Source organism: Solanum tuberosum, unplaced genomic scaffold (assembly GCF_000226075.1).
Source record: "Solanum tuberosum cultivar DM 1-3 516 R44 unplaced genomic scaffold, SolTub_3.0 scf00125, whole genome shotgun sequence".
Classification (NCBI taxonomy): domain Eukaryota; kingdom Viridiplantae; phylum Streptophyta; class Magnoliopsida; order Solanales; family Solanaceae; genus Solanum; species Solanum tuberosum.
Genome location: NW_006239052.1, coordinates 1,267,349 through 1,278,423, shown reverse-complemented (window position 1 = coordinate 1,278,423; position 11,075 = coordinate 1,267,349). Strand labels below are relative to the sequence as shown.

At 35.8% G+C, this 11,075-nt stretch overlaps 1 protein-coding gene across 2 annotated transcripts in view; it reads left to right on the top strand.

The window, feature by feature from the left end:
• Positions 1–9,900, top strand: part of LOC102582876 (C2 and GRAM domain-containing protein At1g03370) — a 16,391-nt gene extending 6,491 nt beyond the window's left edge. For both annotated transcript variants that reach the window (XM_006350671.2, XM_015310176.1), the window contains exons 9-18: positions 206–235; positions 352–451; positions 2,081–2,187; positions 3,656–3,799; positions 3,905–4,009; positions 8,089–8,235; positions 8,317–8,370; positions 8,502–8,565; positions 9,518–9,579; positions 9,687–9,900. In XM_006350671.2, coding sequence (XP_006350733.1) covers positions 206–235; positions 352–451; positions 2,081–2,187; positions 3,656–3,799; positions 3,905–4,009; positions 8,089–8,235; positions 8,317–8,370; positions 8,502–8,565; positions 9,518–9,579; positions 9,687–9,863 — 990 coding nt within the window. In that variant the 3' untranslated portion in view covers positions 9,864–9,900. The remainder of the gene's footprint in view (positions 1–205; positions 236–351; positions 452–2,080; positions 2,188–3,655; positions 3,800–3,904; positions 4,010–8,088; positions 8,236–8,316; positions 8,371–8,501; positions 8,566–9,517; positions 9,580–9,686) is intronic.
• The last annotated feature ends 1,175 nt before the right edge of the window (positions 9,901–11,075 follow it).

Genomic DNA, 11,075 nt, shown 5'->3' with positions numbered 1-11,075 from the left:
GGGATTGCAGATCACCATAAAATGGATTTTCCCCTTTGGTTTCTTTTTGTTAGATTCTCAAGGTTATGTGGATGTGTACCCTATGCCTTCATGTTCTTAGCATAGAAATAACTGGTAACAACTGTACTTTTTCAATATTTGGTAATTAAACTCAATTATGCTGGAATTGGTTAGCTTATTTGACTGTGCAGTTCTGCATTTGCAGGTAATTATTCCTTTTGCAGAAATAGATGAGGTACAATATTCTCTTTATTTGTTGTCATATGCTAGTCTTTCCAAGTTGTCAATGTTCTTGGAATGCTTATTCGGGCCATTTGCGGGAAATCAGCAAGAGTACTATTTTTCTTTCAGATTAGGAGGAGCCAGCATGCATTTGTTAATCCTGCTGTCACAGTAATTCTCCGCATGGGTGCTGGTGGCCATGGGGTGCCTCCTCTAGGAAATCCTGATGGTTAGTATTTTAATTAATCTTTTAACCTTATTTTCCGTTCCGGGAAGTTGGCTGGCTGTGAGTGAGCTTCTCCTTGATAGGTTTTATGTTTTGATATGTTAGGAGGATATTCTATGATAGAACCATTAGCACTGCTATTGGTGTCATGCGAGTCTAGAAGTTCTACCGAAGTACTGTATCCATCCCAAAATTATGTTCTTCTTTAAGACCAAAATAATGTGAACTTCTCAAGAAACTAAAATTTTATCTCACACTATATAACACAACTTGACTCGAGGGTCTATCGGATCTATCTTCCAAGGTAGGGGTAAGGTGACTAAGGTCTGCGTACACACTACCCTCCTCAGACCCCATTTGTGGTCTTACACTTGGAGCAAATGTAACATTGTCTCTATGGACCTATAGGTCAGAAGTTCAATTGGAAGCAGCCACTACTGCTTGCATTAGGGTAGGTTGTCTACATGGCTCTCCCCCGAACCTTGCTAATGCGGGATGCTTTGCGCGCCGGGCTACCCTTTAATACTGTCGATACAACAAGTTCCAGTTTCTTCAACATTAGGACTAAGGCCTCATTTGCTTGCACTTAATGAAGGTCTTAATCTTAATTATTCAGTTTTCAGTCATTAAGTCCGTTTGTTTTCAAGGTTTGGATCTTAATCATTCAAGATCTTAATCATTAAGTGTGTTTGTTTTTTTAATTTTACAACCACTTAATGGATATGAATGATTAAGATCTATAACAAAGTCTTAATATCATTAAGATGATAGTTCACCACTACTCCATCTATTTTCACCCACCACCCACAACTGCCTTGTCAATCATTACCACCTACCATCCTAAGCCCAACCACAATCACCATTACGGTCAATCACCAAAATCAATCGTCATCACCATTAGTCATCATTTGCAATCGTCACCACTAACCATTATTACATCCATTAAGCCCTATTACCATCATTAGTCAACATTATATACCGCTTACCATGTTCATCATTCACTACCACCATTAGCTATCAGTAACATTCCACTACTAATTATTAGCTGCCACCAACCACAGTTGATCACTACTATCAACCACTATATCATAAGATACTATCCACAACCACCACCATCAATCACCATCGGCCTAAATTTTTTCACACACAATCACAATCGTTAGTCATCTCCACCATCAATTACCATATAAAAAAATTTGAAATATTTTATTGATATAATTAGATCAATTTAGTATTTTGTGAATTTTACATTTATTATTTTTTAAACAAAGGCAGATTTTATACATTAAGATGTTGAGAAAATAAACAGTCTTAACTATTTAGTATTCAGATCTTAATGCAACATTTTAATAATCAGATTCATGCATATCTTAATATTCATATCTTAATATTCAGATGTTCATTCAAATTTAGACGTTTTAATCTTAATGAAAACAAAAATTTGTCTATTGGGGGATATGTTTTTCCATTACCATGAAACTTCTCTGTTACATGTCAACTGAAAACTGGATATTTAATTTCAAAACTAAGGGAGGTGGCTTATTTTGCTCATGCTAGATAGTTGAATTTGAAATTGATATTCTGGATATATTATGGTCGATGTGCTAGTTACCTTTATTTCTCTGATCTCAGGTAGAGTAAGATATAAATTTGCATCTTTTTGGAATAGGAATCATACATTGAGATCGTTGCAACGTTCAGCAGATAATTATCATGACATGCTAGAAGCTGAGAAGAAGGTTATATTATTAATTGTATTTGTGCTTTTGGCTTAGCTCTTTTCTGATTGTTATCTGAGACAACAAACAGTCCTAGTTATCATATATCCGTAGAGAATATTGATACAACCACCAGGAATAAATTGAAGATTTTAGCTAAGCTGTCTTAAAAATATTTCTGTAGTCAATAAAAGAGGTATTCTGAATATTGAGATGTATGACATGGTTGAATGTGTTAGCCTTCATCACAAGAGGATTTTCCTTCTGTTGATGATATATCTTGTTTGTTGCACCACTGAGCATAAAGAAAGATGCTTATTATGTTTGTGGAACTTCCTTGACTAATTTCTATTTATCGAAAATAGTTGCAACTATCTCATCTAAAAAACTTAAGTTGTTAGACTTTTATTTAATTAATTATGCCTTCTACACTCCCCCTCACAAATATCGAATGTTGAAGCCGAATATCGAGCCATGACAATTGCGACTTGTGAGCTTATATGGGCCAAACAACTATTGAAAGAGCTGAAGTTTTGAGAGACTACTCAGATTGAACTTATCTATGATAACCGGGCTACACACTGTATTGCTTTCAAATCAAGTATTCTATGAGAATACACAAGCATATAGATATTGATTGTCACTTTGTTAGAGAAAAGATACTCTCATTCTCTGGATATTATTGCCACGAGCTTTATAAAGTCCAATGATCAGTTTGCTGATATACTTACCAAACTCTCATAGGTCCTTGAGTTAGTTATGTATATAACAAGCTCAACTCATATGAAGTGTATGCACTAACTTGAGGGGGAGTGTTAGATAGAAGATAAGCTAGTTTAGTTTTGTATAATGTCCCATATTGGACAAGTGGAAATATTTTCATTGAAAAATTTGTATATAAATAGATAGAAGTGTGATGTCATAATATGCCACACATTACCATAAACTCTTTCTCTCGTTTATATTTCTCACATGGTATCAAAGCCAAATTCATCCATGTTATTGTGTGTCCCAATGTTCGGCCCTATATTATGTGTCCACACTCTCGTTGTCAGGCCTCAGTGTGCGGTAGGTGCTAACTGTCCCATATTGTTGGAGGAATTGGATTGTTTGTCTTCTATGGTTTTGGCAATCCTATAAACATTTTTCCAAGGCCATGTTATCTGAGCACAATAGCGAAGGCTATAAAAATACTGCTTTGTCTAGTAGACATCAGTTTTTGATGATCTACTTCAAGTCTCCTTTAATGGTGCTATGTAATTATATTTACCTGTAAGCTTCTTGAATCAACATTCCAGCTGATTCTTTATTCATATCGGCATATTTTGTGTTCTCTATTACATCCAGTACATAAGTAACATTGTCTTTATTTAGGTTCATATTTCTGAAACATTGTTTTTACTTTTACATTTAAATTGTATCTGCCTGTTAGAGTTTGGCTTTGCATGATTTCTTTCCTATTTTTAGTTTCCGTTCTTTCTCTTTGTAGGAGATGGAACAGTCAGCATTGCGTGCACATAGCAGCTCAGTTAAAGGATGTAAAAAGATGGAAATAAGTCAGGAAGAAAGTGTGACCAAAATTCAGAAATCGCAACCATTTATTAAAGAAGAAGTCCTCTCTAGTGTATATAATGTAAGTCCTCTCTGGTATATTGAATGTATGTAGGATATTTAATCTTAATTTTTTGGACTGGAACTCCTTTCTCCAAGATTTATGACACTCTTTGATTTTTGTAAGGATGATTTGACATGCACACCCGAGCAATTTTTTGACTTGCTATTGGCTGATGATTCAAATTTCACTAATGAGTACCGTGCAGCAGGGAAAAATTTCAATCTCAAGGTAAGCTCCACATTCCATTGACTAAAGCATGTTTTTGGTTCATGCTTCTTTATGCCTTTCTGGTTTGGCTTTAACTTCCAGCTACACTCTTGAGGTTTTTCTTATATCTTCTTTATAGGGGGGCTTTGGCCATGAAAATTGTATTTGAAAAAATTATTTTGTTTTCAGAGTGAAAAAATATATTTGAAAATTGGAGTTGTGTTTGGCCATGAATATAAATTGGTGTTGTTTTTGATTATTTTTTTTTGAGTAAATTGGAGTGAAAACAGTTTTTTGGTGTTTTTCAAATTACAGAATTCAAGAATTTTATGGCCAACCTACTCCTATATAATATCCTCTCTTTTTCTTGCGTGTGAGCGAAGAGGTTTGATTAGTACCGGTCTCTCGCGGTTTTCTTTTTTGAGTTAAGGTGTATCTCACCTAAAATGCACTGGGACATGGACCTGGTCAAAGGTAGTACCAACTACCAGCTTGGCAAAAAGTAACTACCAAGTGAAAAAAGGAAAAGCTCAAAAACTGGTTATCCAATTATCAGGTTACACCTCCTGTTGTGCAGTTCTTATTGGTATCTCAATTGAAAATCAAGATTAGGCAGAAAGAAGTGAACATGATCAAGTTCAACATCTCGTAAGTGATGGCAAGTGTTAAATGTGAATGTGCATAAAGTGTAATGCAGTGCGGATATGTCCAGGCCTCTTGAAATGGATTGAAGAGGTTAAAGGGAAAGGTGATGGATTGGAAATTGAAGGTATTCTGAAGGAAGAGGATCAAGGTTGTTTTATGGGGTGATGAAATTTTGGAAGAGGTTGACAAATAAAAAGAAAAATCTCAAGGAAATACTCTTAGATCACTTGGGCATCGCACCACAAAGTTAACTGCATCTCACAATCCAAAAAAAAAACATACTTGGTGGCAAGGGGCTCCCCCATCAATATGTGAATCAATATCAATATGTAGCAGCCAAATCCAACTGTCAAGGTATTGTCTTATCTTGCCCCAACTTTTGGACACTCAGGGTTTTGTCCTCTTAAGCCTTAACCCATAAGGCATCTCGACAGTGGAATCCTGAACTCTCCCTTATATAACCCCTAACTTTCTCCTCCTATTCCGATGTGGGATTAGCCTAAGACGAGGTTCACTGCAAATCCCCTTTTCAAATTCAACTGCCAACGGTCCATGGCAGTGAAGCTTGCCTTAAGCAACTCAGGATGGGAGGGGAAAGTTATAGCCCATATAAATGCAAGCTTAGGATTCAACTATCGAGCTGCCTTTTGGGATAAAGTCCATGGGAACAAAACTTTGAGGTTCCAAAGGTTGGGCCAGAGCTGACAACACCATGGAAATATGCTTGAACAGTTACATGTGGTATGAAAGCCACTACCTCCCCTAGTATGATGGTTGGACATACCTTAGAAAGGCACTGAAACCCCATGGGTTAAGTGTAATAGCCCATGGATTACTGGCAGTTGAACTAAAGAAAGGATTTCCCTATGAAACTTGTTTTATGCAAATTTTACATTAGAATGGGAGGGGAAAGTTAGGGGCCATATGAGGACGAGATGAGGATTCAACTATCGAGGTGCCTTCTGGGTTAAATTCCAAGGGAGCAAAACCTTGAGGCCACAAAGGTTGGGCCAAAGCTAACAATACCTTGGCAATTAGGCTTGAACCATCACATGTGGTATCAAAGCCAGTATTTTTCCTAGTATGATGGTGTGACAAATCTCAGAAAGATGCTGACTCTCTAAGAGGGTGAGTGTAATAGGAACTAGAAAAGGGTTGTTATGAAGCTTGCTTTAGACAAATCTCACATTGGAATGGGAGAGGAAAGTTAGGGCTCACATAAGAGTGATTTCAGACTAACTATTGTGGCATCTTTTGGATTAAAACCCAGAAATATCTAATGGTTGGTTTAGAGCTGACAATAACTTAGTAGTTAGTTCTGGACCTTTACACAGTAGTGGAGGAAGAAGAGTAGAAGTACTCTCCCCCATAACCACAACTCTCAAAACCCTAGGACTACATTGTGAATGCTAATTAAGTTAGAAGGAACAAACCTATATTTATAAAGTCCTAAAACCTTTCCTACAAGAAAGGGACTACTCAAAATATTAAAACCTTTTCCTAAAAGGAAAACTTATTTATGGTAAGAAATCAGGGCAAATAAACCCCAACAAATCTCCCCCTTGGCCTGAATTTCTGACAAAATAAATTTGTCCACCTTCTTTACATAATCTTTAGGATCTTGCATCTCTTCTCCATAATCTCCTCCATCAAATCTACGTCTCGAAACAGAGAACCTCTCTGAAACAATTTCTCCAATAGAAATCTTCATTACTGTCAAAAAGGTTGCGACTAGAACTATACCCGGCAAGATGAACACCCATCTCTAACATGACTCCATCATTGAACCATGGCTCTGATACCACTTGTTAGGACCGAAATAAGCAGGTGTAATGCGGAAGCTAGCAAAGTGAATCTCGAAAGACCATGAATAAGAAGACAAACGAGAAACATACCAAAGGACACAAATATTTAACGTGGTTTGGTCAATCGATCTACGTCCACAAAGGAGATGAGCAATCCACTATAATTATGAGAGTACAAAATATAGAGAGAAACAACCTCAACCAATTCACTCGGAATACAAGTAGGTTCACAAATTCTCCCCCATAACCGAAACTCTCAAAACCCTAGGACTACATTGTGAATGCTAATTAAGTTAAAAGGAACAAACCTATATTTATAGAGACCTAAAACCTTTCCTACAAGAAAAGGACTAGTCAAAATATTAAAACATTTTCCTAAAAGGAAAACCTTTTTATGGTAAGAAATCAGGGAAAATAAAACCCAACAAATCTCCCCCTTGGCCTGAATTTCTGACAAAATAAATTTGTCCACCTTCTTCACATAATCTTTAGGATCTTGCATCTCTTCTCCATAATCTCCTCCATCATATCTACGTCTCGACACAGAGAACCTCTCTGAACAAAATCTTCATTACTGTCAAAAAAGTTGCAGCTAGAACTACACCCGCCAAGATGAACACCCATCTCCAACATGGTTCCATCCTTGAATCATGGCTCTGATACCACTTGTTAGGACAAAAAATAAGCAGGTGTAATGCGGAAGCTAGCAAAGCGAACCTCGAAAGACCATGAATAAGAAGACAAACGAGAAACACACCAAAAGACACAGATTTAACGTGGTTCGGTCAATCGACCTACGTCCACAAAGGTGATGAACAATCCACTATAATTATGAGAGTACAAACCTCAACCAATTCACTCGGATACAAGTAGGTTTACAAATTCTCCCCCATAACCAAAACTCTCAAAACCCTAGGACTACATTGTGAATGCTGATTAAGTTAGAAGGAACAAACCTATATTTATAGAGTCCTAAAACCTTTACTACAAGAAAAGGACTAGTCAAAATATTAAAACCTTTTCGTAAGAGGAAAACCTTTTTATGGTAAGAAATCATGGCAAATAAAACCCAGCAGTACCCTTTTTTCAGTTAGAATTAATAGCTTAATAATACAGCTAGCGGTCTTTTTACCTAACTTTCTTCAAGTCTGACTAATGTGCTCCTCATGTTCACCAACTTTGAATTGGCTTTGTCAGTAATTTTCAACTGAACATTGATGTCTTTAATCATGAAAGGTAGTATAGAAACAAAGGAACTTCATAATACAAAAAGAAAGTAAGTGACTTCAAGATTATGAACTTATTGTAGAGAATTTTCATTATCTTGGTGAGACATGTTAAACTTTGTTTCATTAAATTGTCCTGCAATGTAGTTCACCAAATTTTGGATTATCTTTTGCCTGTAGATATTATTTTGGTGCATTTACTTCTGCTTGAATAGAGATGATTTGAGCTTAAATGGAGAAACATAGCAGTGAGGATTATTATAGCTGACCTCAACTTGTTTGGGACTGTGGGGTAGTAGTTGTATTTAGTTCTACTAAGAGCTAGAGTAACACGAAGAGCTAAATTACGCTAGCTCAATTGCACCTTCATTTTGCTTATTTGCTTTAGCTCGAGTTAAATATTGAATGTCTTTCATTTTCTTAGATGGGTCAATGGAATTCTGCTGATGAGTATGATGGTCAAGTCAGAGAAATTACATTCAGAACAAAATGTAACAGCCCTATGTGCCCTCCAGATACAGCAGTGACGGAGTATCAGCATGCTGTTATATCACTGGACAAGAAAACTCTTGTAATTCTCATATCGCACCTTCAATGTTATATGTTACTGGTCATGAGAGTATGCTTAGACATTTTTTAACCTTTCCCATAGGTATTTGAGACTGTGCAACAGGCCCATGATGTTCCGTTTGGGTCATGCTTTGAGGTAATAGTGACTTTGGGTGTCAGGCAACATTCTTTTCATAGTACAATTCTATGCAACTTTTTATACATGTCTTACCTCCTAGAGATCCCTTTATTTATCTTAATCCCTGATTAGTTTTGCTATTCAATCAGGTTCACTGTAGGTGGTTTTTAGAAACAGCTTCTGAATCCTCTTGCAGTTTGGACATAAAAGCTGGTAAGTGTCTTCTGTTCTGGTTTCTTGTTCTGCTGGATGCGTACAAGCTGCTATCTATTCATCATCTTTGCATGTCAAAGTTGATCTACTGGCCCCAGTCTCTTCTCCCATTTGATGGGTTGACCGATTATGTGAATTTTTCACATTCTGAATTTGCATCAAAATTCTAAAAGCATTTCTTTTAATGGTGGGAGGGGGCCAATCTCTTCTGTAATCCTTGATGAAAGATTCTTGCAGTGAAAAGAGGCCAAGATGTGGTATCCAAATGTTCAAGTACTATATATCTAGCACCAGGACTATGTCTACCATTTTAGTAGTTGACTAAATGCATCTTTAGAGTATCTTTTAACCAATCATTTTGCTTATCGTCTTCCATACTTTTGGGAAACTCATCTGCCTATCACCCTAATACTACACTCTCACTGGACTCTGATGGAGTATTGATATCCACAATTGGAATCAAACCAGATCGGAAGCTATTTGCCTGGTGCAATGTTGAGTTTAGGGCTTATGAGTGCTTTCACAACGAAATAAAACTCCACATACGGAAAAAGACATGTCCTTCCTCGAGTCCAGATTTTGGTTGAAACCTTGAAGATATTATATTTATCTTTTCCTTTGGACAGCTACCAACTGAATCTCCACTACTTGACAGTTGACACGGTCCTCTATTTTTCTGTTGAGTTGCTAGCATGATACAGTCAGTCCAGTGCATAATTTGGAGCTGTCCATGGAACATTTGATTTCCTTGACAAAAACTCCTCTATTAAAAACAAAATTGGGGTAGGGGAAGGGGATTACAAGGTGGGAATCGAACTCTCACCAACAAGGTGGGGCGCTACTAAGATTCCTGATTATTATGAACAATAGAATGTTCAAAATTCAAAACACTTCAAGATTCTTAAGAGTGGAATGTGATATGAAGTTAAACTACCTTTTGCATTTTCAACAGGTGTTCATTTCAAAAAGTGGTGCATTATGCAGTCGAAAATAAAGACAGGAGCTATTAACGAGGTACTATTATTTTGCATCAGTAAGTTATTCTGTTCGTTCTTATTTTCTGAGACGCTAATTACAGTGGACTATTTTTCCTCGTTTACTCTCTTCAATCACCTATACAGTACAAGAAAGAGCTGGCAACAATGCTGGACGTGGCGCGATCATTTGTCAAACCAAGAGTATCAGTGAGTGAAATAGAAAATATCATCTACCGATCACAATCCTTGTATGATCATATCACCCTATCTCCACCAAGGAGATCAAATGTTCGCCCTTGTATAATTCATGAGTCACGATGAAATTCTTCATCTTAATGGAAGACTATATTTTCTGGTATCTGCACAACTTGTTTTTTCAAAATTGCTCTCTTCAATGAATATGCAGCAACAAAATGAGATCTTCTCATATGCACATTGATTATAGATAGTCCTTAAAATTATAAATATATGAACACTTTTGATCTATATAAAGGTATACCAATGAATTTATTAAAGTTAGCAAAACTGAGCGTGTTATATAAAGAAAAAATCATTCAACTCAAAATATGATAATAATATATGCGTAAAAAACTCTAGTGGTTCTATAAACTTATTAAAAAGACAAGCAAACACGCAACAAGATAGAATAAGACAGACTATATCGATTGAATTGTCAGTACAATAAGATCACACAAAACTAAAAAGAAAATAAGATTCATGGATGACAATTCTTAATCACAACTTGAAATCAAACTATTCCATTTTTAATTTTTCTGATTTTTGAAATAACGTTATAAATGATCAATTTATTCTAATTTGTTATTTCTCTTTTCATGCGAGAATTGCTAGTTTGTTGGTCAACTATTGTCACTCGGTTTCTTCAAAAAATAATTAGTAGAGAGTATTTGAGAGACTGTTTTGAGCAACTCAAATATGTAGTAGTTGTTCAAAATCAAATCACAATCATAAAATGTTTATTGATTTATTGGTATAAAATTATCGAATTTCACACTCAATACTCATTTTGTTGAATTTTATTTTTCTTTTTGTAAGACCAACATATGTATGATGATTTATTGTATTCCTAAGTTATATTTTTGTGTTGTGTTCATTTCAAAGGTAAGAAGACATTTTGCAACAGTAATTATATATGCAAACGAAGTTCATGATATATGAAGAATATACCATTTTGCATAAAATGCAATTATTTATGAGAATGGTATGATGAAGAAATATATAATTTTGCTTTACATATATGTGGCTGAATAATAGATGAATTACTCATTAAAGTTATATCGAATCAATCGATATACTATCGATTCTGTTAAGCACAAATCAAACTAAATAAGCATCCAATAAAGTCACTAAATGCTATATCACGTATTAGAAAGTTTTAGGGGTCAAATCGAGTTTGAGTTAATTTCATGGGTCACCTAAGTAATTAACTGGAAGACCAGAAGAGTCAAGTCAAAAGCAACCGACCCGTTAACTGCGATTCGGGTCAAACCTTCCTCTTCATACATATATAGATTC